General features: G+C 37.0%; 1 protein-coding gene across 6 annotated transcripts; it reads right to left on the reverse strand.

Moving 5' to 3' along the window:
- Positions 1–419: 419 nt before the first annotated feature.
- On the reverse strand, positions 420–26,389 carry atp6v0a2a (ATPase H+ transporting V0 subunit a2a). 6 transcript variants are annotated; one of them, XM_052117843.1, is made up of 21 exons: positions 26,206–26,389; positions 25,716–25,892; positions 25,075–25,153; positions 24,320–24,417; positions 22,916–23,053; positions 21,830–21,927; positions 21,496–21,622; positions 20,415–20,497; positions 19,905–19,998; positions 19,506–19,718; positions 17,758–17,908; positions 16,896–17,035; positions 15,751–15,908; positions 15,230–15,320; positions 14,401–14,519; positions 13,697–13,907; positions 10,134–10,271; positions 8,601–8,699; positions 8,357–8,474; positions 2,903–3,074; positions 420–2,757 (listed from the first exon to the last, which is right to left on the reverse strand). In XM_052117843.1, the coding sequence occupies exons 2-21, from the start codon at positions 25,830–25,832 to the stop codon at positions 2,655–2,657; spliced, it is 2,547 nt and encodes an 848-aa protein (XP_051973803.1). In that variant the 5' UTR covers positions 25,833–25,892; positions 26,206–26,389; the 3' UTR covers positions 420–2,654. The 6 variants fall into 6 exon arrangements, with proteins under 6 accessions (XP_051973803.1, XP_051973802.1, XP_051973804.1 ...); XM_052117842.1 differs by having other exon boundaries at positions 25,716–25,912; XM_052117844.1 differs by having other exon boundaries at positions 26,167–26,389.
- Positions 26,390–26,786: the final 397 nt, after the last annotated feature.

Consider the following 26,786-nt stretch of genomic DNA (forward strand, 5'->3'; position numbering starts at 1 on the left):
CATCGACACAACGTTGAGTGAGTGAAAGATAGGGAACGTCTCGGTCCCTGATGGAAGGAACGAGACATTGTGTCCCTCCTGCCACAACACTGAACCAACCGTTGAAATGGCCGGGTGTTTTGCTCGGCTCCTCAATGCGATACCTGATGTGTTTGCAGCGTCACTCCTTTTATACCCGTATGTCCGGGGGAGTGGCATGCAAATTCCACACGCCAATTTCCATTGGCCTTTTCTCAAGATCAGAGATGTCTGGGCTCCGCAGGAGCGACCCTTAGAGTCAACTCATCGACACAACGTCTTGTTCCCTCCATCAGGGAACGGAGGTTACATCAGTAACTGAGATGTTATCTAGACTAATAACAATTTAATTATTAAAACATAATCATCACTCACAAATGAATCATTTATATAATTCTGGCTTTTTATAAGTGACCGAAACACAAATGTAAATGTACAGGAAAGTCAATGAATACATACAGCAAAGAAATGTATTCTCATGGTTTAATGAAATGCATTTCCTGTAGGTTTTCCTGTTTTTAAACCATAAGCACATGTATTTAAAAACAGAAATGTTTCGTTTGAAAATATGGATAAAGTGTTGTCATTAGATTCCTATGAACAAAGAAAAAACTAACTTCTACCCTGTAATCTGCATGTTGTAAATTATGCTTTAATATCACATTAAAAATTATATTTGTCATTTGGCATTGTTTATCGTACAGTGTTGCATTACCTACACCATGGTTTACCAGCAAAGATACTATGTGTAAGATCCACACTGCAAAATTATTTTTTTCATAATTAATATTTTTTTTGTTTTCCAGTAAAACAAGATACATTTACTTGAGAAAGAACAATTTTACAATATATTATGTATTGTTTTCAGATGACTGTCGTGGAGCGTGGATAACTTTTCTTCCCTCTCATTAAGAAAACTCTCGAAGTCGGAGTTTCCAGGTGCCAAAGGTTAGAGTTTATTTAGCAAACCAACAAACCCGCGATGTCAGCTGAGATCTGATACTCTTGGTCAAAACCCTTAGTCTTTATACGTTTTTTTGTATCTAACATTATCTCATGTCTACGTCCTCTTAATAATTGTTGTATCCAATCGATTCTGTTTCCCCCCATTATTTCACAGCACCTCTGACCTCTTTGTAATGGTGGGAACCTGGCTTTTAGTCCATTTAAAAAATAACATTTTAAATTCTTTTATCATCAAATTATACATTCTGAATAAATAATACATCACAATCTGAGCATAATACGTCATTGGTTGTGTTAGTCTTTAACTTTTGCAGTGCTTCCCTATAGTTTTCTTATGTCTCAGCACCATTGTTCATTACGACAGAGTGTTTCTTGTAACATCAGCACTTTTGGTAACCTCATATGCCCTCTCCTGGGTCACACAATGTCCACACTTCTAGTAACCTCATATGCCCTATCCTGGGTCACACGCAAAGTCCAGGCTATTCTATATTAGAACTTTTCTACATTTGATATTAAAAATCTACTATAGGACCTGGGTAATTCAGCGAGTACTGACGCTGACTACCACCCCTGGAGTTGCGAGTTCGAATACAGGGTGTGCTGAGTGACTCCAGCCAGGTTTCCTAAGCAACCAAATTGGCCCAGTTGCTAGGGAGAGGTAGAGTCACATGGGGTAACCTGCTCGTGGTCACTATTAAGTGGTTCTCGCTCTTAATGGGGTGCATGGCAAGTTGTTTGTGGATCGTGGAGAGTAGTATGAGTCTCCACATGCACAACGAGCCACGTGATAAGATAAATGGACTGACGGTCTCAGAAGCGGAGGCTTCTGAGACTTGTCCTCCACCACCCAGACTGAGGTGTAACCACGCCGCCACAAGGACCTACTAAGTAACGGGAATTGGGCATTCTAAAATTGGGGAGAAATGGGGATTAAATTAAAAACAATTTTTTATTGTTTTCAGAGAAATTTAGTAAACTTTATGCTTAAAACAAGAAGAAAAAAATGCCAATGGGGTAAGAAAAATAAACGTGTTTCCCCTTTGAATTAAGTTTTTCTTATCCCATTGGCAAATAGTTTTTTCTTGTTTTAAGCATTAACCTCACTAAATTTTGCTTGATTTTTATGAAAACGATACAAAAATATAACCTGCAATTTTGCTTGTCAAATATGTATCTTGTTTTAAGAATGTTTAGATATTTTACCTGGAAAACAAGACAAAAATAGTATATAATAACATTACTTTTTGCAGTGCATGTTTAATGTAGCTATAGCAAGCGAAAGTACATTTCGGTGTAGCATACAAAACTGTACATTCAAAAATAGTTATGGCACTTTGAAAATCGATATGACAGCAAATGCTTATGAAGGTGAAATAGCAAATACAAGTCATATCTCTTAAGATAAATATAATAACAGGGCTTTGCTGACAAACACTCCTTGAATGACAGCACATGTTGATGGAGCCACAGCTGATAATCCGCACCAGATATATCTGTTATGGATGGGTGCAAAAAGGGCTGTCAGTTAGGCCTACTGATCCAACCATGACCAAAAAAAACAGCACTGGAACCGCAAGATTTTACTCTTAAAACTGCTACTGCATTGTCCAGAGCCCATAGGTCGATAAGTCATGGTTTTCTGTTCATAGACGAAGTGCCGTCACAGGTCAGAGTAAACCCTCTTGCTCAAAGACAGAGGGTAACAGAGAAAAGTCAAAAGGTGCAAATTTGACTCCTGTCCCACTGTAGAATTTGTTCTGAAATTCCACCCTGCATAAAGAAAAGGCAAAAAATTGTAAACAGAAAGATAGACATGGTAGAAAATATAAATTAGTAGCAAAATAAATATTACAATACAGAAAGCCAACAAGTCATCTTTTCCTGAAATTAATCTGGCTGCATTTCTGAAGCTCACCAGTGCAGACGCAGAGCGTGGAGGAAAGCAGACAGTCCCTCCATAACCAGCAGAATGGAGACAGTGAGCAGGGCAAAAACACTGAACACAGGCACGAGGAAAAGCACGCCAAGTCTGGAGCTCACCCTCAGCCCCACTCGCATTACCATCACCCACAATACTTCTGAGAGCTCTGAAATGTACAAAGAAATACATATGCAAAATGAGTTTAGAAAAGACCCATCATCAAGATAGCACACGTACGTACATCTTCGAGGTGTCAGTTTAACCCTATGAAGCCGTGTGTATCAAATATGATACACAACGTTTGATGGCTCCTGTTTCACTGTCTGTTCAAGCTGACTAGCCAAACAACCTATGGTATGTAAGTTTCACATGTTTGTGGCACCATCTAGTGGTTATTTGTAAAAAAAAAATTCAATGTTTATATCGATCTATTTAAAATTGCGGTTTACTTCCACAAAAAATGCCTCTTATGTTGCTATAAATGACAGCTTATTTTATTAAAGTAAAAGTGACAGTAATTATTATATTGTTACTGATATATAAAAATGAGTATTTGCTGAATTTAAGCAACTTGTGCTTGGTTCAAATTTTGAATATTATTTGACTGAAAACCCCTCTTTGAAATCCATGTATCAAATATGATAAAACAGGCTTTTGAGGCATGTCTCTCAATCACCATTTAACTCCATTCATGCCCACCACAAAACTAATATTTCTGTGTATTTTCAGATATACAGCATGCTCTGACATTATAAAAATCTCATTATTTTACATTACAAGCTATGATGTTGTCATCTTACCATAAGTTCCTCAGACCCAGTGAAAAAAGTTTTACAGTTTCCCTTTTTTTAAATGTCAAAATAGTGTTTGGTGCATAAAATACATTTCATAAAAATAGTTTTTTGAATTTTATTCATATTGTATTTGATGTGCTGAATTCATCTGTGATACATTTCAATCCATATTTAGAGACCAAGGAGAGGAAGTTGTCATGGCCATACTCTCAAACATTTGGTATCTCTGAAAAGCCCAGGGATTCCTCTGATAATACCCCAGTGATTACCACTGTAGCATGTATTAAGTTAATGGAAAAACTTAAATAACAAATGTCCTTCACAAAAATGTATATCTGGGCCTCAGGAGGACAATGACCTTTAAAGCCTAATCTATCAAATATGATACATACAATTTTAAAAAAAAACATATACAACTTTTTTTTTTTTTACAATTTATTTTTATAGTTTTTAACTAAAAACATTTTAATGTCAAAAAAGTTGACAATTCTTTCATATGTCAGGCTTTACGGGGTTGAGAGTGTTTCATCTGGAAAGCATCACAATCTAAATAACATCTGCTAAACATCTTAAAAACATCAGATTTACAAACACTATAAATGATATACACTCACCTAAAGGATTATTAGGAACACCTGTTCAACTTCTCATTAATGCAATTATCTAATCAACCAATCACATGGCAGTTGCTTCAATGCATTTAGGGGTGTGGTCCTGGTCAAGAAAATCTCCTGAACTCCAAACTGAATGTCAGAATGGGAAAGAAAGGTGATTTTAGCAATTTTGAGCGTGGCATGGTTGTTGGTGCCAGACGGGCCGGTCTGAGTATTTCACAATCTGCTCAGTTACTGGGATTTTCACGCACAACCATTTCTAGGGTTTACAAAGAATGGTGTGAAAAGGGAAAAACATCCAGTATGCGGCAGTCCTGTGGGCGAAAATGCCTTGTTGATGCTAGAGGTCAGAGGATAATGGGCTGACTGATTCAAGCTGATAGAAGAGCAACTTTGCTTGAAATAACCACTCGTTACAACCGAGGTATGCAGCAAAGCATTTGTGAAGCCACAACAAGCACAACCTTGAGGCGGATGGGCTCCAACAGCAGAAGACCCCACCGGATACCACTCATCTCCACAACAAATAGGAAAAAGAGGCTACAATTTGCAAGAGCTCACCAAAATTGGACAGTTGAAGACTGGAAAAATGTTGCCTGGTCTGATGAGTCTCGAGTTCTGTTGAGACATTCAGATGGTAGAGTCAGAATTTGGCGTAAACAGAATGAGAACATGGATCCATCATGCCTTGTTACCACTGTGCAGGCTGGTGGTGGTGGTGTAATGGTGTGGGGGATGTTTTCTTGGCACATTTTAGGCCCCTTAGTGCCAATTGGGCATCGTTTAAATGCCACGGCCTACCTGAGCATTGTTTCTGACCATGTCCATCCCTTTATGGCCACCATGTACCCATCCTCTGATGGCTACTTCCAGCAGGAAATGCACCATGTCACAAAGCTTGAATCATTTCAAATTGGTTTCTTGAACATGACAATGAGTTCACTGTACTAAAATGACCCCACAGTCACCAGATCTCAACCCAATAGGAGGATCTTTGTTGACATCTTTGTACGCATGCGCGAGTGGTTATGTGGCAACAAAACAAACAGTATGGCGGGCTGTAAAGACGCGACGAGCACTTTCAAGAGAGTTAGCGGGCGAAATCCACAATATATAAGCACTTTAACATCTGAAGACCGGAGGAGGTTTGGAGAGAAGCTCAAAATTTGTATTGGTGATAAAATCGAAGTTATTCAAAGCCCATATGAGATCTGGGATGACAAAAAACGTTGGTCCGACTCGCCCGTGTCTTGGCCACCAATCTGCTGGGGAGACATTTATTCTTATTTAATAGAAACCCCTGGATCCTTCACTCATGAAAGATTAAAGGCTTTCAAAAGTCTGGAGGCCTATGATTATTTTGTTTCTCGAAAAGTTGGGCCGATCTTTTCTGCCAAACAGAAAGCAGTGATCGTGCTAAAAGCAGAGGTTAGACCTGGCCAAGCAGAGTCACAGCGTGATTCGCATCTCCCGTGGGTGATCGCCAAAGAGAACGGTGAAATAATCACTGCTCACTGCGACTGCAAAGCCAGGTAAGTCTTCACTGATCAGTGTTCTTATTTATTTATTTATTGAAAATGTAGTGACTGTTGTACCAATTCAATTGTGTTCAGTGTGAGACTTTCAATGGCGTCCGTACTATGGTGAAAAATTGTATATCACAGCTTACACATTTCTCCTTCTTTCAAATCCAGTCTTGGAGAAACATGCAGTCATGTAGCAGCTTTAATGTTTAAAGTAGAAGCAGCTGTCAGGATAGGACTTACAAATGCTGCATGTACTAGTGAGGCTTGGAGGTATCAAAGCACAGCTACAGAATGTAATATTTTGTTATTCTGATAAGATTAACTAGATATGGACACTCTTGTCAATATGAATTAGGTTAAAAAAAAAAAAATTGCGTCTAATATTAAAATTTTAATTGCGTCTAATATTATATGAATCCAGAAATAAACAGCCTATTCTGCTTTTCAATCTTCTATAAATACATAGTCACTAAGACTTACCATGAACAAAATGAGCCTCACAAACTCAATCAGAAGCTGCAGGAATCCAGGCTTTCTTCGGAGCGTCCAGGTTCAATCGCCTAATTGCACGCAACCATTTCTGTCGTTTTTCGCGATCCTTTTCGGAGGGTATTCGAAAAAACTTTTTATCAGGCCCCCAACGAGCCGTACAATCCGTACAATCGACCACACAGCAAGAGTGAACCATCCTCTTCTCTAAATCCTCCTCCAAACGTGCAAAACAATCAAATTACAGGTATCTAGCAGTGTTTGCTGCCACACGATTCCCATGATGCAACGCGACAAACATAAACAATGACGTCACAAAAGATCCGCCTATAGAGCATCTTTGGGATGTGGTGGAACGGGAGCTTTGTGCCCTGGATGTGCATCCCACAAATCTCCATCAACTGCAAGATGCTATCCTATCAATATGGGCCAACATTTCTAAAGAATGCTTTCAGCACCTTGTTGAATCAATGCCACGTAGAATTAAGGCAGTTCTGAAGGCGAAAGGGGGTCAAACACAGTATTAGTATGGTGTTCCTAATAATCCTTTAGGTGACTGTACATCTCAAATACATCTGCTGAATGTCTTATTGACATCCGAGAGGAAACATCTGATATTCAATTCAATTTATTTGAATAAAAAGCACACTGAATTGCACTTATTGAAAAATAAAAGCAATGCATACAGTGCTTGCATTTTTGGGGGGGATGCAATTTCATATGGAAATTGAAAACATTTCACACAAGCTTTCATCATTTAAAAATTCAATAATAAATATTCAAAAATTCCAAAACTTCCAAAATTCTGTTCCAAAAAAAGTTTTAAAAAATGTAATCTTTATTATTCAACAGGTAATTTTTGATCTATTATAAATTGCTTTGCAAATTCGCCTCTAATATTTTAGTGGTTAAAATTTGGTTGGAAATTTAACCTTACACCCTGACAATGCAGGAAAGCAGTAGAGTGCCGATGCACAATCTTCACTTTCTGCTACTAGGCTTCACAACTAGGTGGTACAAGGTTGAAATTCTAACCGGATATTAACCACTGAAATATAGGCAAATTTGCAAAGTGAAAAATAATGGACCAAATATTACCTGTTGAATAATAAAGATGAAATCTTAAAAAATAAAAAATTATAATAATATTAATTCATAAAAAAAACAACAGAATTTTTTTGGAACTGAATATTGGAAGGGGAATATTTATTATTGAATTTTTAATGATGAAATAGTATGCTAAATGTTTTCAATTGAAATATTCACAGCTTAAATTTACAACCATATGAAACTGCATCCCCAAAAAAACACATGCACTGTTTATGCAATGCTTTTATTTTTAAGGTTTTTGTTTCTAAGACATTTGTCATTAACATTAATCTACTTCCATAAAAAATAAGTCTTATGAAAATATGATGAAAACACACACATCAAATAGACGTCTGGCTGATATAACTGGCAGTGTGCATATACACCGATCAGCAACATTAAAACTCTGGCACCAACAATCATCCATGCGATTATCTAATCAGCCAATTGTAAGGCAGCAGTGCAGATACAGGCCAGGAGCTTCATTTAATGTTCACATCAACCATCAAAATGGGGAAAAATGTGATCTCAGTGATTTGGAGCGTGGCATGATTGTTGGTGTCAGATGGGCTGGTTTGAGTATTTCTGTAACTGTTGATTTTCTGGGATTTTCACACACAACAGTCTCTAGAATTTACTCAAAATTTAACAAAAAACATCCAGTGAGCGTCAGTTCTGTGGACGGAAACACCTTGTTGATGAGAGAGGTCAACAGAGAATGGACAGACTGGTTTGAACTAACAAAGTCTACGGTAACTCAGATAACCACTCTGTACAATTGTGTAGAGAAGAATATCATCTCAGAATGTTGTTCTGTTTTGGCAGCACGAGGGGGACCTACACAATATTAGGCAGGTGGTTTTAATGTTGTGGCTGATTGGTGTATATGCACAATGTGATATTTAGACAATTTTGTATATGTAAACAGACACTCACGAGCATGGGCAAGGCTGAGGGCCCAGAGACGCAGATAGGAGGCTGTGTTGGAGATGCAGCCCAAACAGTACTCTATGGTATGAATTGCTTGATGAAGGAAGACGTCCCCAAAATCAAACTGCCAGAGAACAAGGGCATGAGGGGAAAGTCACAGAGGAAGCAGATATTAATGACATTATTACAATGAATGAGGAAAGTTAGAGTGGTGTGCTTGTGTTTGTGAGGAAAATGGTTTGGCTCTAACCTCCTGACGACCTCCTGAGTCACTTAGTCCCTCCTCTTCATCATGCACGACAGATGGAGACAGATCTTCCTCACTCACACGACGAACTCTCTCGTAGCCCTACACGCAAAGTGACATTTTTTACCTCTCCTTATTCAGTACATCATAGATTAGCATATACAACACTGGCCCCAAAAATTATTTAAACTAACTTCACTTTTCTGAGCAAGGGGTAGTTTATAACATTAAATATGGACATGTTCCAATAACGTCTGACATCCAGAGAGTGTCCAAATACGTGTGCCCCCCACCACACACATTTTAAACTGTGTATTTACTGATTATTTTGCTTGAAATGTGTGCTGCTGTCTTTCAAATATATGCCATGTGGTTTGATATGTTTTGTATCAAATACGATGACAAACAGATATTTGCTCCAAAACACCTACAAAATGTCCAAATACTTTTTGGGACCCACTGTACATTATATATTTTATTCACAGATGCATATAAACAAATAGAAACATCTGTAGATGACACATGGGTAAACCTCATGACAACATGTCTGGTTCACATTTCACCCCAAAATAAACAATGAATTAAGAACATTAAGCCTATTTTAAGACCATATTCTTTACAAGCAAGCACATTTTCCTGCAAATTTTAATTAGCATTATGCGCCTGGACAATTCACTTTTTTTGGTCATTTACACTATTCTCACTACGTTCTTATAACTGTACAGTAATATTTATTTTAATCAGCATAAATTAATGTTAGTACAACAAATATCACAAATGAGGTATAAAATATTTTACAATGTAAATAATATATTTTTTTTCTTCACATAACAGTAATAAGAATGAGATTTGTTTTGCATTACAGTAATGAGAATTAGGGAGAAAATTTCGTTTAAATTTCATGAAAATCACATCACAATTAAAATATCCAAGAAATAGCTTCATTTTCTTTAAGCAAAAATAAATAAATAAAACTTGTTATTTTGGAGTGAAATATGACTAAAGGACAACAGATTTATAGGTTTTAAAAATGAATAAAGGTGTTTTTCAGAACTATCGGTTATACTGATTATTGTTATTATTATTATTACTGATATTTTTAATAATTCCTCCATGTTCCTCTGTGGCCAAAACTCTACATCTGGTGAATAAATAGGCTACAAAAAGTTTAATTTGGTAAAACATGTAAATTTTTTTATGGTTATTTTGGGGATTTTGGTTGCATAACAAGTCTTTTTTTTACAAGACTTGTAGCCTCTATGTCTGTGCCCATCACAGTAAAGAAAGGGTTAGAAAGTTTCTACATTCAATAAACTGATTTTAATAACTTACGCCTGATTAATTGGTTATCAGCCTTTTCCACCACCTTAGTTACCAGTATCGTCAAAATCTGCTATCGGTCAACCTCTAAATATGACCCAGATATGTTCTTGAAAGGTTTCGTAAGATATGCGCATTTGTCTGGCTGATGAACTAGTGGCAAATAATACACAGTCTAACATCTAATATCACAACATCAGATAAGCACATACATACACAAAAACACAGACAAACCCTGTGGACCCCCAGGCTCTTCCCACCATGATGCAGCCAGTAGAGGTAAAGAGGTTTCCCCAGTAACAATACTGGAACCGACAGCAGGGCCACAACCACCAAAAACACCTGCACCCCCATCTGTTACAGGATTAACACAGACACAGATATCAGGCAGACTGAACCATGCACTCATACACATCTGCACCCAGTGATGGGCAGTAGCTTCGCAACAAATAGCGGAGCTATTAGCTTAAATACATTTCTGAGTAGTGAGGTGGTAGCTTCACTAGTTTTTAAATCAAGTAGCTTTTCAGTAGCAAAGCTATATTGACAAAAGCTACAACGCTACATCACGCGTGCATCTGGTGTTTACTATCGGCAGTTTTGAATCAGAACTAAAGGTTTAAGACTCAAATGAATTACTCATCTGAGTCGGTTCTTTACACTGAACTTATCAAAAGTGATAGTAAAGCAGTCTGAATAGGTTCGCGATTTAACCTGAATGACTCAGAAGGTTTGCGCACGTGCTGCTGAATCATTTGGTGAGCCCTCTCAATTGACATGCTCACGGAAAATAAAAAAATACGGAAAATAAAAATATTGCTGGTTGCAATGGATCTACAGTCAAAAGGATACCAAACCTGCAAATGCATCCTATAATTTGCCAGTGATGATGAAGGTCTTTATTAAGTCTTTATTGTGAGCGACTACTGCAGGTAAAGACATTTTACCACCAAGAGTATCAAAACATTCAGTAGCCTACACAAAACACATCAAAAAAGTACCATGATATTACCATCTGATACCATCAGATATCACATTGTTATTGCCCAGATGTGCTCACACACACAAGAAATTTGGCTTAAATGTCGCAAGCTACTTTTGGCATGTAGCTTGTAGTGGAACTCGCTACTTTCTATTGAGTGTAGCTTTTGGCTTAGCTTAACAAATTTTTTGTTGAGTAGTTAGTAGTTTAGCTTGCTACAGTTTTTGAGTAGCTTGCCCAACACTGTCTGCACCGACTAGGGATGGGTCATGAGGGTTGACTAGTTCTGTATTTCCCAACCCTAGTCCTGAAAAAATAAACCATCACTGCACATTTTGGATGAAACTCATGTGTTGATGAGTTGAATCATGTGTTAGATTTACATTCTACATCTATGCATTTGGCAGACGCTTTTATCCAAAGCGACTTACAGTGCAATTATTACAGGGACAATCCCCCCGGAGCAACCTGGAGTTAAGTGCCTTGCTCAGGGACACAATGGTGGCAGCCATGGGGTTCGAACCAACGACCTTCTGATTAACAGCCCTGTGCTTTAGCCACTACGCCACCACCACGCCACCATGTTAGATGCAGGAGACATCAATAAAATTTGCATCGTTGGGCTGTTCTAAAATTTTTTAACTTGATATGCGATTTTTTTTTTAAAGGGTAACTAAACACCTGCTCAGAGTCTGACTCCACCCACTAGAAATATTTGAAAATGCAGGAAAAGTGGGCAGACCCCGGCGGGGATAGAGGGAACGAACCGAGTGCGGGGCTGAGCGGGGGGGGGGGGTTCACCTGAGACTCGTAGTGACGATTAATTGACAGCTGCTGTCAGACTCTATGTTATTATTATTCCTCACACGGTCGCAAGACGACATATACATGAATCTGGCGTGGTGAGCTGGAACCTGCTTACGTCAGCTGTCACCACTTACGTCACGAAGTACCGCAACAGCCAATAGGAAAATTCAACTGCAGTAGCCACCGTTCAACCTGAAGAGGGCAGCACTCAGACGTTTTTACACCATATATTGTAGAATTAAAACACTTTATACACAAATGTCAAAAAAATTACTTGAATCAATGACCAGTACTAATAAAGCCCCATGCTTACAGATCATTAACTAAAAAAAGTTGGTTTAGGGTTTAGTTACCCTTTAATACTACAGCCATACACATTCAGCCATACATACTGTATTCAATCAGATGTCTTTGGCCATTAATTCCTTTTGTGTGGCATATATTTTTTTTTCATTTAGCTGCACTCTCTCAAAGGCCACATACACATTAATACATTTTCTTTATAAAAAATAAAGAACACATTGATTTCGGTATGTTTAAGCCTCTCATTGACACTGGAACAGCAATTTCCTCCACTGAAAATTAAGACTTTCAGAAACGCTCTCCATTACCTTTGGAAAACAATGACATTATGAAACCTAACTCTGGCCTAACTCTTTTTGAATGCAAAAATGCATCTCATGTAAATGCATTTTAAGAGATGCATTTTATTGATGTCAGGTGAACCTGTCAGGTCTCTGTTTAGTGGAGTGTAGAAGCATAGCGTAAGGATAGTAAACTCATCCTATATCTAGGGATCCACCGATTCAATACCTAGATCTTAACCAAATCTTATACACGTGTTAGTAATGGTTTTGAATAAGAAGCAAATAAAAATACTGTGAACTAAGCTATACACTCACTCAAAGGACTTCCTGGAGTGTTCTGCCAAAATAAAAGCCAGAGGGTTTTAAAGATAAGAAGGTACGACTGAATTTATATTACTATTGTATAACAAAATTGTATTATTATTATTATTATTATTTGTTTAATGGGTTCCAAAATGTAATTGTGTGAATGAAAATTCATTTTACAATTAAAGTAAACAAAAAAGAGATCTGAATCCTTTTATGTCAAGATACAATTTGATGAAATACAAGATGACAAAATGTGTATATAGAACTGGCTTCTTTTCTACTGAAGACTTTCACTGAAATGACTGTTAATTTTGGTGCTGCATTATCCAGTAGACTAGTTAACAATAAAGTTTTTCTTAATAGGCAACACATTTATATTGAAATATATTTCACCAATGAAATTGATTCAGCCAATTTGTTTCATGGAAAGGTATGCAAAAAAAATGTCCTAGTCCCTGAAAGATATTAATGAACTAAGTGTCCTGATATATCTCACCGGTCTCTGTGAGAGCTCTAGACTCTGTAAACAGTGTCCGCAGTCTCTGATGCTTTCTGCCTGTCAATCATTATGCACTTTCTCATGGTTTTGCCATTGCTGCAAATTATTGAGGCTTAATGCTATTTTCATGCCATGTTGCTCATAACAGTTGTCAGCTGAGGGCGCCATTTTGCTGCTGTTGTTTTTGAAAACCACTTCTGCTTGGTGTCGATCTCAATAAAGCTTATTTGGTATCTTTTAAATGCAGTGTTTTGGAAAGAGGGGAGTGTCTAATCCAACAGCTCAGCTTGTGGAAATTCTAGAATGGCTAAAATCACTTACAGCACCGTTAACTTGTATTGAATGCGGAATATACCATAAATTCTACATAGCACCTTAAAAATGTGCAAAGCCCTGAAAAAACAGCGAGGCATGGTGCAACAATCAATGGTTATATGGTAAAATAATTATAAAACATAAAAACATATTCTGTGTGAAAGGCCGCTAATTATACCTTTGATTTGTCAACTAGCCATCCATGCAGCCCACTGGCTTGAAAATATGTCATTTTGCAGATCCCTATCACAGACAAACACACAATCACATACACACACACCTGCCCAGGGTACAGGGGTGTAGTGTCATTCCCCTGCATTAGGAACATGTCGATAAAGTGGATGAGAATGCTTGGAGCCAGAGGAGAGTCTTGCGTTGAGAACGCCAGCCATTTGTAAAAGATCATGAAGACCAAATACCCAAAAAGACAAAGCAAAAAGAGCAGCTCAGGGAGAAAGAGAAGATAGATCTTAAACTTCTGTCTGAAGTGCCTGTAAATATAAAGAGAGGAAAATAGCAGAGAGGCAAGAGCTTATATATTATGTAAAGAAAGTATTTCAGCATTCTTTCCATGTGTTATTAGTAAATCTGCCTTAACATGTTGAGTTGCTTAATATTTGTATTTCAGACCGAAACTTAAATCTTTTTTTGCTGAAAATCAAAATAGAACCAGCGTAGCTCTAAAATGTCAATTACCTTAATGAACATTCAAGAATGGAGTTAAGACATATCACACCAGGTTTGGCGGCACTGACGCCAAATGTCAATAGTTTTCATGTGTCTTGCAACCAATGCACCAAGTTCAAATAAGTGATTTAAGAGATATGGTTATTTTCAGTGAATAATAATGTTTGGTTTATGTGCATTATGTCAACTAATTAATATTCATGAACCAGGCTGATTAAGTTTATAAAGCACTAAACAAAATCTACAAATACATTTTTACAAGTGCTTATAACAGCAATGCAACAGAAGGTCACTCACAAGTGGTTGAAGACACTGAGCACCACCCCAAAGCTCATGTGAATAACTCCAATGATCACAGACATCTTCATCTTGTAGGAGTTGAGGAAGGTCAGGCGATTCATGGCCATGTTCCAGATCTACAGGCCAATAAACCATAACTTATTAGAGCTCTGTTAAAGGAATATTCCAGGTTCAATACATGTTAAGCTACAATCAACAGCATTTGTGGCATAATGTTGATTACCAAAAATATTTATATTGACCTGTTTTCAGAAGCAGCCACAAATCAAACAATATGCATGTTAAGATGATTTTAGTGTGATAAATCACTTTCTAACGTTTTCTGTGTAAAGTTATAACCAATTTTACAACTTCGTTCTTCTGTTGTAAATAAGCGCCGCTTCTGAATTCTCGCATGAACTTGCAGACGCGCTTACGTCAAGCTTCGCATCAGCTGGTGGCAGGAAGCACTTTTTAAAAGTTAATAACTCTTTAATTATCTATGTATTTTTTACACAAACATTGATTCGCTTCAGAAGACATTCATTGATCGACTGGACTTGTGTGGATTACTTTTTTGCTGCCTAAATATGTCTTTTGGCCATCAAAGTGCTGACACCCCTGTACATCCATTATAAGGACGTAACAGAGCTCTAACTTCTAAAAATCTTGATTTGTGTTCTGCTGAAGAAAGACAGTCATACACATCTGGGATGGCATCAGGGTAAGTGAATAACGAGAGAATTTTCATTTTTGGGTGAACTATTCTTTTAATGTCTTTTATTTGGATGTTGCTGCCATCTAGAGAAGTGTGCTTTCTAAATTTTGAATGAGTGTGTGTACTCACTGGATCGATGCCTAGTGGATACGGTCCAGAAAAAACTCCAGAAACGTTGGGATCCAAGGCGAGTAAGGCATTCGTTTGAAGAGTTTCATTTCTGCGACAGAGTAAAGTGGGACAAAATGATTTTTTATGATTATTATTATACAACTTTAAAGGAAATACAAAGAAATAGTGAGTAAAACTACGCTACAGTTAAGTGGTTCTCAACCCATATTCAGTGTAGTCTGGTTTCTATTTTCTTACACTTTGTATAGTTTTGGCATAAGTCTAATTCTGCTAGCTTCTACCAAGTGACATAAATTTGGGCCACAAAAAGCAGAGTTTGATTGGACACAGCCCTTGACATCAACAACAAAAGATACGGGAAGCAGACTCTCCATTTGAAAAAAGCCTATTCATTATTTACTTCTAAAATATGCATGATTATATGGTTATATGTACAGAACAGACCTGCAACCCACAACAGTTAAAAAACATTATTCGATTCCTTATAAATCTATAGTGGATTTGTTTGTGTGTCTTACGACCACTGCTGCTCTGTGAACATGGCCTTAACGCTCCAGGCCGAGCCAAAGATGTTGAGGGATTTCGAGAAACAGTCATTGTATATGAGTCCCGTGTACATGGAAAACAGTCCCATCATCAGTATGATGTAGCGCCCATCAAAAAACATCCCCCAGACCTGTGAAGAACGATTCAGAGATGAAACACTTAACAAAGTCATCTCAATTCTGAAACATTCAGTACAGTTATTGAGTTGGGTGGAATGGATTACACTTAAAAAAAATGTCTTGTTTTTTCAGTAAATATATCTATACATCCTTAAAATAAGATACTTACTTGAGAAGCAAATTTACATGAGCTATTAAGGCTTGTTTTAAGAAAAGTCTAAAAAAATGTGTCAGGTTTATGCTTAAAACAAGAAAAAGTTATTTGCATATGGGGAAAGAAAAATATATGTTGTTCCCTTTGAAAACCTGAATTCCCTTTTAATTCATTTTCTTTTTTACTCAACTGGCATATCCTTTTTTCTTGTTTTAAGCATTAACTTCATAATAATTTCATTACATTTCTTTGAAAACAAGACGTAAAGGAATATTCCTGTTTCAATCAACAGCATTTGTTTCATAATAGTGATTACCACAAAAATGTATTTTGACTTGCCTGTCCTATTCTGGGTTACTGTAAGGCACTTACAATAGAAGCTAATGGGGCCAATTTTTGAGGCCATGATTTTAGTGTGCTAAAAGTTATAGAAAATTTGCAACTTCATTACCATGACAACGTACTGCCAACAAACTCTCAAAACACCTTAAATATTTTTATATAAATAACTTTTAACAGAAGAATTAATGCAAGTGCTTTTCTAAAATTATAAGCTTCACATTTCTGCCTTTAAACCCTTTAAAAATTGGCCCCCATTCACTTCCATTGTAAGAGAATAAAATCCAACCTTCATTTTTACTTTTTTAATGAAAATATTTTTTGGTAGTAATCAATATTATGCCACAAATGTTGTGTAAAGCCAGTACAAGCCTAACTTGTACTGAACCCGGAATATTCCTTTAATATCTTATGTCATTCTGCTTCTTAAGTAACTCTATCTTCCTAGATATAAAGACAAAAATCCTGATTAATAAAATAATTGTTTGCCGTCTACAGCTCTGACCTCACTTCCTGGTCGCCTGCGTATGTGGTCCTTCTCAGTCAACACCATCCACAGAGCAAAGAGTGTCATGACCGCACCATGACCGAGATCTCCAAACATCACGGCAAACAGGAAGGGAAAGGTGATTATGGTATAAGGAGCTGTGAGTGAAAGATACAAAAACGACAAACGTCCACATAATAATCCTTTAAAGACAACAATGATGTCAGAATAGACACTATTTATTTTCTTAAAGGAATAGTTCAGCCCAATTGTTTTATTCTGTCATTATTTACTAACCCTCATGTTATTCCAAATCCCTTTGCTATTATTCACTGATAATCTTCACCCCAATTTTTTTTCTGATTATTGTATTCCTTTAATACACATTCATGGTCTTATTTTTCAGTAGTCTTATTTTTCAGTAGTGCCTGTTATTCTTAAGATTTTATTTTATTACTGTTTCACCAAAATGAGATAACATCTCTGAAACAACTTTTCAGTAGAAAATCAAATCCCTTTGGGTAAAATCACACATTTCCTGCTGAATATTCGGAAATCTCAAATTGCGGATGTTAAATCTTTAATACTTTGATGCAAGACTTTTTCTCATTCACATGTAAAACATCATTGTAAGGGGGTTTAGATGGGCAAGGAGGAAGCGAGAACCAGCTTAACAATATAAATAATATTTAATTAAATAAAAAGACACACACAAACACACACAGGGCAGCTGCCAGTAATTCTCTCTCTCTCAAACTGTTGTCCTCGGCTGCCTTTATCCCTCGTGTGCCCCCATCAGACTAATTAGGGACCGGACGTGCGCTGTTCCAGCCTGGCCCCGCCCTTTTCAGCTCTATAATCATATTGAACGGTTACTCACCTGGACTGGCCTCTCTGTAGTCTCCTACTCCATAAGCCTCCACTATACTTTGGAAGCCTGAGGTAAACTTGTTGGTCCTTAAAAGGGTCGGTGGAGTGTCATTGCTCGGTATACGGTTCACAAAGGATGGAACGGTGGCTTCACCTTTTCTCTATCAGGATAGTAAACAAAGACTGCTATTAAGCCTTAACATTTTTGAATCTCATAATTCATTTTTAGGCCACTATGTTGGGTAAGTCATACCTTAAAGGGATAGTTCACCCAAAAATGAAAATTCTCTCATTTACTCACCCTCATGCCATCCCAGATTTGCATGAATTTCTTTTTTCTGCTGAACACAAACAAAGATTTTAAGAAGAATATCTCACTGCTCTAGGTCCATACAATGCGTGAATGGTCACCAGAACTTTGAAGGTCCAAAAAGTAAATAAAGGCAGCATAAAAGTAATCCATACGATCCCTGTGGTTAAATCCATATCTTCAAAAGTGATATAATAGGTGTGGGTGAGAAAAATCAACATGTATGTCCTTTTTTACTTTCAATCTCCACTTTCACATTCTTCTTTTGTTTTTGGCGATACACATTCTTCATGTGTATCACTACCTCTGAGCAGGAGGAGTTATAGTAAAAAAAAAAGGACTTAAAGATCTGTTTCTCACCTGCACCTATCATATCATTTTGAAGATGTATTTAACCACAGGGAACGTATTAATTACTTTTATGCTGCCTTTATGTGTTTTTTGGTCCTTCAAAGTTATGGTCACCATTCATTAACATTGTATGGACCTACAGAGCTGAGATTTTCTTCTAAAAATCTTTGTTTGTGTTCTGCTGAAGAAAGAAAGGCATACACATCTGGGATGGCATGATGGTGAGTAAATGATGAGAGAATCATAATTTTTGGTTGAACTATTCCTTTAAAGGAATGGTTCAACCCAAAATGAAATTCTGTAGTCATTTACTCAACCTCATTTAATTCCAAACCTGTATGATTTTCTTGCTTCCATAGAATACAAAAGGAGAGTATTTGAAGAATGTCCTGGATGCTCTTTTCTATATAATGAAAGTGAATGAGACCTGGGGCTGTCAAGCTCCAAAAATGACAAAAAATGCAAGCTTAAAGTATCACAAAAGTGGTCCATACAACTTATGCGCTATATTCCACATTTCCTAAACTCATATAACAGTAAATATAAGAGAAATTGGAGTCATTATTCACTGATAATCTTCCTCTTAATTTGTCTGTTAACCGCTACAACCAGATCGAGTCTGTGAGTTGAACTTACGATCCAAATCAGTGAACAAATCATTCAGATCGGTTTTGTGAACTGGATCAACCAATTCTTTAAATATATCTGACTCAAATAACAATTAATTCATGAATCTGACAATGTTACTTCACTCAAAATGCACCAAGGAGAGCTTAGTCATATGTCAAGGTTTTCAGTGAATAACGACTTAAATTATATTCTGTTCCTAATAAAAAAAAGATTTAATATGGCTTCAGAAGACTTGGAATGAGTCAAGTGAAACACTTATGGTGCTAATTTTGTTATTTTGGAGCTTGACAGAACCAGTCCCAATTCACATTTTCTATAAAGAAAAGAGTGACTAGAACATTTTTCAAAAATTCAACTTTTCTATTCCACGTAAGAAATATAGACAATGAGTAAATAATGACAAATTTAGATTTTTTTTGGTGAACCTTACACAAACATGCATTAGTGTCGCATAAGACAGTACATACCGAACCCTCCTCTAGCGCCCTCCTCAGGTTAGCCAGGTCACTGACCGGACACCAAACTTCAGCGATCAGACACTTGTTAGTGACGTCAAAGCTGCAGAGGTTGAGAATGTGATAGATCGCTTTCATCTTCTTCACTTGCAGCACCCAGGAGTGCGCTGACTCAGACACCTTATGCAAGACCTGCTTCAAGTAATCCTCAGTGCGGTGCAAAACCTAATGCATAAAGATCACTTCATTAACCGTTCAGTTATAACATAACAGGAGAATATAAATTAATTCATCCTCTGGTGGCTGTGATATCGAAAGCAATATTTCAAAGAAGACGAAGCAATAGCAACGTCAAATGATCTAATCCTACCAAGAGACACTGAAGGGTACTTGGGAAATGAGTAGACGTACGTTTTGTAAGTCTTGGATACGTGTCCTCAGATTGTCCATCACATCTGCCCTTTCCTCGTCTGTCTCAGGATGAGGGTAAACATGACAATGGTAACTATTGTACACAATAAAGCCCAAAGATTAGAAATTGCAAATAAATATTTTGTATTATCGCTAAGAAAGTGATCATGGTGGTATCATAATAATATGGTACTTCGATATATGTCATAGTTTGTGAATTGTTTTGTGAACCACATGATCCACTGAAAAGATCTGCCACAAAAATATGATTCTTTCACAAATTAAACATTGATACATCACTCATAAATGCTCCAAGGAGAGTTGGGGCAGATGTCAAGATTTTCAATATATGGTACTTTAAAGAATACTGTCATACTACCATGATATATGTATAAAAAATAATAATAAAACACACATGGTATTACCATAGTATATTTTTAAAGTATAATGTTAGATTAGAAGAAAAAAATACATTTGTGATTCAGGCCTTCACTGTTAACAAAAACTCACCAGTCGCAAATTTTTTGAACCTTCTGTCCGATCTGGTCACCCCAGAAGGAGATGAGGAACACTACATTCTTATTTATCTCACCCTGAAGCACATAAACACAAGACAAAATCTCTGTAAACAAACCGCATCATCACTCTGAATATATTAGCATGCTTTAGCTGCAACAGACAGATTTTAATTAACACACTATCTGAAACTGTCAATGAAACACAGAGACATGTTTGCACCATGCAGAATATTCTGTTGAGGGAATAGGTCACCCAAAAATGCACATTCTGTCAGTACTTTCTCACCCTCATGTTGTTTTAACCCTGCATGCTGCTATTTTTTCTGAGGAACACAAAAGGAGAATATTATTGAAGAATATTCAGACAATTCTTTCCAAGACTGTCAAGCTCCAGAAAGGACAAAAAAAGCACCATAAAAATAGTCTGTATGTGTCGTACGGTATATTCCATGTCTTCTAAAGACATTTGATAGCGTTGTATGAGGAACAAACTGATACTGAAGTTGTTATTCACTGATAATCTTCCACACTGTTGAAGACTGCGTATATCCAGCATTTATGTCTACAGAAATAAAAAAATGTCACGTTACATGCAGTTAACACTTTAGCGAGGACCAATTATGTTTGGACGTTGACGGCATTTTTAATTAAATTTTTAGCAGTTTTGGCAGATGGAAAGATTATCAATTAATAACGACTTAAATTTCAGTCTGTTCCTCAAAAATAGGCCATTGTATGTCTTTAGAGGTGTTGGAATATAGCGAGTCATATAGACTACTTTTATTGTCATTTAGGAGCTTTACAGATGTGGTCACTATGAACTGTCCTGGTATGGCCAGAGTTGGGTAATAATTCGTTGAAAATTTTGAATTTTGCATTCCATCTAAAAGATAACCGCATACAGGTTTGGAACAACATGAGCGTGGGTTAATAATGAATGAACTTTAAATTTTGATTGACCTATTCCTTTAAACTTTATCATTTCAAGCTAACTTCTGTATACCGTAGTCATCCAAAATCCCTATTTATGAGGATGTTCTTGTTTACATTTGGTGAATGCATAATTTACATACCGTGTCGGGATCTGCCAGGCTCTCGTTAACCTCTGCATAGCTGAGGATGGTGTAACCTTTACAGACCCGCCAGAGCATCCGCTCAAATGCCTCCACCTTCACCCGCTGTATCAACCCTGAGATAAACCTGCAGCACACAGGGACAACATCACTCAGAGGACATCACACAGTGTCCCACACCAACCAGTGTCACATTATGGCATATCTATGTATGTCTGGATCACTACTGAGTCGCACATACAGTATTTTGCCATAAAGACACAATGATATGTTTAAAACATCTAGAGGCTGTGAAAGTGTGTGTATGCTGAGTGAATCTCCTTCTGTGACTCACCCGAGTTTGGCGCCCAGTCTCTGCATACTGGTGCAGCCTGTCACTGAGTCAGTCTCCAGAGAGGGGAACTCCTCATACTGAGGGCCCAGGGCTTCATGCTGAACACACACATTCACATATTTAATTAAGATTTAACCAACATGTAAATAATAATCTTCTTACTTAACATAGAGCAAGTAGTTAACTTAAATGTTATAATGATAGAAAGATATAGGTTATCAGTCAGACCTATTAATCTGCAGATAATTGGCCAATTTGAGACCATTAACAATGGACTGCTTTACAGAAATCAACAGTTATGTCAAAAGATAATGCACACAGTATATCTGTTTTCAAATATTTTTTTCATTGAGTTAAGGGTAAATATTGTGAAAATTGCTATTAAAGTGTTATATCATATTTTGTCATGTGTATAATTAAAATGTTCTCATTTCATATTTATAGTGAATTTTGTAAAATGTTATAGTACATTTTGTGTAAAGATTGTGTTCTTTCTTCAGCTGAACACAAACAAAGGTTTGTAGATTTCAGCTCTGTAGGTCCATACAATGCAAGTGAATGGTGACCAAAACTTCGAAGCTCCAAAAAGCAAATAAAGATAGCATAAAAGTTATCCAAAAGACTCAAGTGGTTTAATCTATGTCTTCAGAAGAAATCTGATCAGTTCTGGGTGAAAACAGACCAAAATGGAACTAATTTTCACTCTAATTGACATCAACAGTCTCCTTGGCAGTCATGATTTTAAGCTTGATTACACTTCCTCGTGCCATCCAGGGCATGTTTTAAGCGCTTGCAAATTTAATCAAGCATGAAATCATGATCGTACCTAGAGACCGCAATGGAAAGATGTACATTGAAAAGATTTTTACATTTTGGTCTGTTCTCACCCAAAACTGATTGTATAATTTCTGAAGAATTGGATTAAACTTGAAGTCATGTGGATTACTTTAATGCTGCCTTTATGTGCTTTTTGGAGCTTCAAAGTTTTTGTCAACTTTCATTTGCATAGTATGGAACTACAGAGGTGAAACATTCTTCTAAAAATCTTTTTGATGTCAAGGGGTCTTTAAACCGTGATAGACTCACCCTGGAGCGACTGTGCATAAAGGTGTGTGTGATTCTCAGCATGTGTGTGTACTCTGTCAGCTCGAGCAGGTTCCGCTGGAGTTTTTCTTTATTCTTGGCCACCTCGCTGAGCTCCACCTCCAGCCTCTGCAGCTGCTCCTGCCAACAGAGAACCACTTTCTGTCAACAAGGTTAAAACACATACAATATTTATAAACCTAACAAACACAAATGCCTCCAAAACGAGACACAGGCCAATCAATAAAACCCCAGCAGATTTAATTATGCTAAATAATATTTAACATGCTATATAGGCCATGATGAAAGTATATCATTATGGGATACCGCAAAACACACACCAGAAATTCACACATGATGAATGTGCCATGCACAATCAATTCTCCTCGTTCACATTTAGCACGATTTTTCTCACCCTATAGTACAACAATCACTCACTCCAGGCAACCTAACATGCTCAATTACCCAGCTCTGGGTCTTGAAGCCAAAGCCTGGAGCTCCCATATACAATCCATTACCCAAACCACTGAGCATACTGCCATTACACCAAAAATATACCCACAGTAATTGAATAAAATTACAAGAGAGAGAATTTCCCACTGCTTTAGAGGCCTATAATCTTAAATACCTTTTAATATACAAACAGCTTGGTGTTTTATTTGCAATCATTTTCCAATCACAATCTCAGCAAAAGTGTCTATAACAACAAATACAAGCTATGAACATATATTGCATATATTGCTCTGGTTTGATTAGTGGAGTTAATGTTTTTTTAAATGAGGTTCCTCTGGGCAATGTTAAAACAGCACACTAGATTTTCAGTGGTGCTTTCAGGTGAAAAACTTGCTACCACAATGTTAGGGTGTTCTGTTAGGTTGCTAGGTTGGTTACTTCAGGGTTCCCATAGTTTTTGACCAATGAATATCCATTACTTTTCCATGACGTTTCCAGTCATTTGTAATTACTGGAGAAGGATTTTTAAAAATCATTCATATCTCGTTTGGTCCAAACCGACAGAAGATCTACTGTGGCACAAGTCACAGATATTTTAATGATGGTTACGGGAGGAATATGTCACAAAACACAGTGCATCGCACCCTGTTGCTTATGGGGCTACGTAGCCGCAGACCAGTCAGAGTGCCCCTGAGTCAGTCAGATAATCACTCTGTACAATATGGGAATAAAACACAAATATATATATATATATATATATATATATATATATATATATATATATATATATATATATATATATATATATATATATATATTTGTGTTTTATTCCCATATTTATTTCTGGTTGAACAGAATTCAGACCCAAGGCAGTATTTATATTAACGAGAACTTATATTAACTTATATCCACTATATCTTGTCTACTAATACAGTAAATAGTCAGTCAACCTACCATGATCTCCAATACATTTTTGGGTGCAGGGGCAACAGGAGGGACTTCAGCTTCTGACACTGCAATATTAGTCTTCCTAATTTCCCTTAGCAGATACCCTATAATAATGGAAAGAAAGAATAAAATGTTCAAAAAAGGAATTGATTAGATACTGTTGTGAGATTGACACATACTGTATAAACATTCATAGGTTTTTATTGGAGCATAACAAAGAGTACAATTTATTATTACCTCAAAAGAGCTAAATTCAGACCAAAGCCTGTTCTAACATACAAAAATAGTCTTCAACCTAGAAGCTGAGGGCATATTCTTGTTCTATTCCTGTCTGTTCTGTTACACACAACTTCTGCATTGCTATGATGTTATTTGCATCTTAAATATAAAATAATGGTCTTTGTAGTATATACTGCAATTAAAACCTTAAAATGTATAAATTTAAGTAATACTGTAACTCACTATTTTGGTCACTATTTTCGTTTTCCAATTACACTTTTTACAAATTCGTTATGCTGATAATATTATTTAGCCTAAAATTAAAAGTTAGTATATAAAATCACAAATAGACTCAGATTGTTTGACCCCCATTGTACCTTGAAAGCTAAAACAGATTACACCATCTCACTAAATACAGCGAGTAGTAATAGTAGTTTGTGGCATGGCTGATACGATTTTGATTTTCTGCACAAAAATGCCCAACAACATATGTGCAGACTTCATCTATAATGTGCAGAGAGCTTTTAATCAAGATCTCTTACCCAGAATCCTCTCCATTTCCTCACATCTCTTGATCTCACTGACGAAGTGACGCTGGAAGGAGCTGACACTGGGGTTGAGCTGGAAGAGGTCATCAGATTGTGAGACATTGTTTATGTCTTTGGGACATGAAACAGTTTACAATCTAAAAGCAGCAAGGTATGAGTTGTGACTATGGTCTAAAAGGGTTAATGTGTGCCTCGGGCAAAATAGAAAACACAGGCTTTTAACCAGATTTTTTTAGCAAGTAATTGATCAAACTCATCCGCTTTAAACAGGACATTAACCTGGCTGACACACATTTGAAGCTCTGTCGAGGCCAAAATCTGCACACTCAAACATGCAATTCTAAGCATTTCTTATTCAAAATTGTCTAAACACGTTAGTGACACTTTACACGCAGCAAATGAATGTTTTGTGAGTAAAACAGCCTAGTTATTACCATTTCAGCCTATTATGAGAATACAGATTGTGTTTCAAAACCTGAATGAGCCGCCTACCTACATAGCATTATGGAGCATCGTCAGGTGCATGCAGCATTGCTGAATCTATTGACTCAGAATGCGCCTATAATGACCCATATTTGTTGTCTAGGTAGGTAGCTAAGTAGGTTTCGAGACACAGCAACGGAGTCCGAACTTACATCTCGAAATTCAACCAGTCCCATTTCTCCCAGTTCGCTGATGCAGTCGTATGCGGAACCAGACTGCAGGAACAGCTGCGCCAAGCACATCTCCTCACTCCGAAAGCCCGAGCCCATCTTATCTCTCCAGTCTCAGCCACCTTGATCACTCAATCCGCCTCTGGCCTTTCCGATTCACTTTGATACAACACAACAACCTGCCGATATCAAGTTTTAACCACAAATTGCATCCGATCTCAATGCATCTGATTTAGCTGATTTGCATGACATGCATTCTGAATTATTTAAGATTATTTGTGTCTGATTGAGTCAGGATGGGATTAAATTGTTCCGAATATTAAGCTATAAATCATTTAACAACATTGCGATCGTCTCAGTATTCATAATTCTACATATTATGCCAACTCCCAATTAAACTCGCTGCAGTTGCAGTATTCATAAACTGTCTTACCTAGCTGGCTGGACAATAATAATCGATAGGCGTCTGTACCTTTAATTGCCGTCTTGCCATTGAAACGACAGAAATAGCATTATGATCAAAGCCTACAGAACGGACGGTAAAATGTTTACAGTTAAACACTATCCAGCAGCAAAAAACATATTAATGCAAAGAAGGTCTGATGCAGATATAAATAGCTCAAAAAAAAGCTCAGTCCTGTAAAGCACAAACCCTACCGGTGTTACGGATTGCGCCGATATGTTGCCAGATACATCGTCTGCAAAACCCCCCAATTCGATTTTCAAAATGCAGATTCTAAACTTCGTAAAATAAATATTTGAATCGTCTTGTGAAAAAGAAAGAATTTATTAATAAAATATCAATAATAATTTGTACATACATTTTTATTGGTATAGCACTTTTCACAACACACATCGTTTCAAAGTGCTTATGTAATGTCTGTAATGTCGTTAATTGAGCAGTATCATAGAAAAACATAATTTGCCTTAAAAAATTATTTGTATTTAGGCCCCCAGCGAGCAAACCAAAGGCAACTGTAAGGAACCTCTATATAATACAACCATGGCGGAAGTCTGATCATTTTGATAACAATGGCACACATCACAACATTT

This window comes from Xyrauchen texanus, chromosome 44, assembly GCF_025860055.1.
Source record: "Xyrauchen texanus isolate HMW12.3.18 chromosome 44, RBS_HiC_50CHRs, whole genome shotgun sequence".
Lineage (NCBI taxonomy): Eukaryota > Metazoa > Chordata > Actinopteri > Cypriniformes > Catostomidae > Xyrauchen > Xyrauchen texanus.

Bases quoted from the DNA above. Each gene is read 5' to 3' on its own strand.
- atp6v0a2a (XM_052117843.1), bottom strand. From the start codon at position 25,832: ATGGGCTCGGGCTTTCGGAGTGAGGAGATGTGCTTGGCGCAGCTGTTC. The intron at 14,520-15,229 runs GTGAGTACACAC...ATTGGCCTGTAG, and splicing joins ATCCACTAGGCATCGATCCA to ATCTGGAACATGGCCATGAA. The intron at 10,272-13,696 runs GTGTGTGTGTAT...ATCCTGTAACAG, and splicing joins CACCCCTGTACCCTGGGCAG to ATGGGGGTGCAGGTGTTTTT.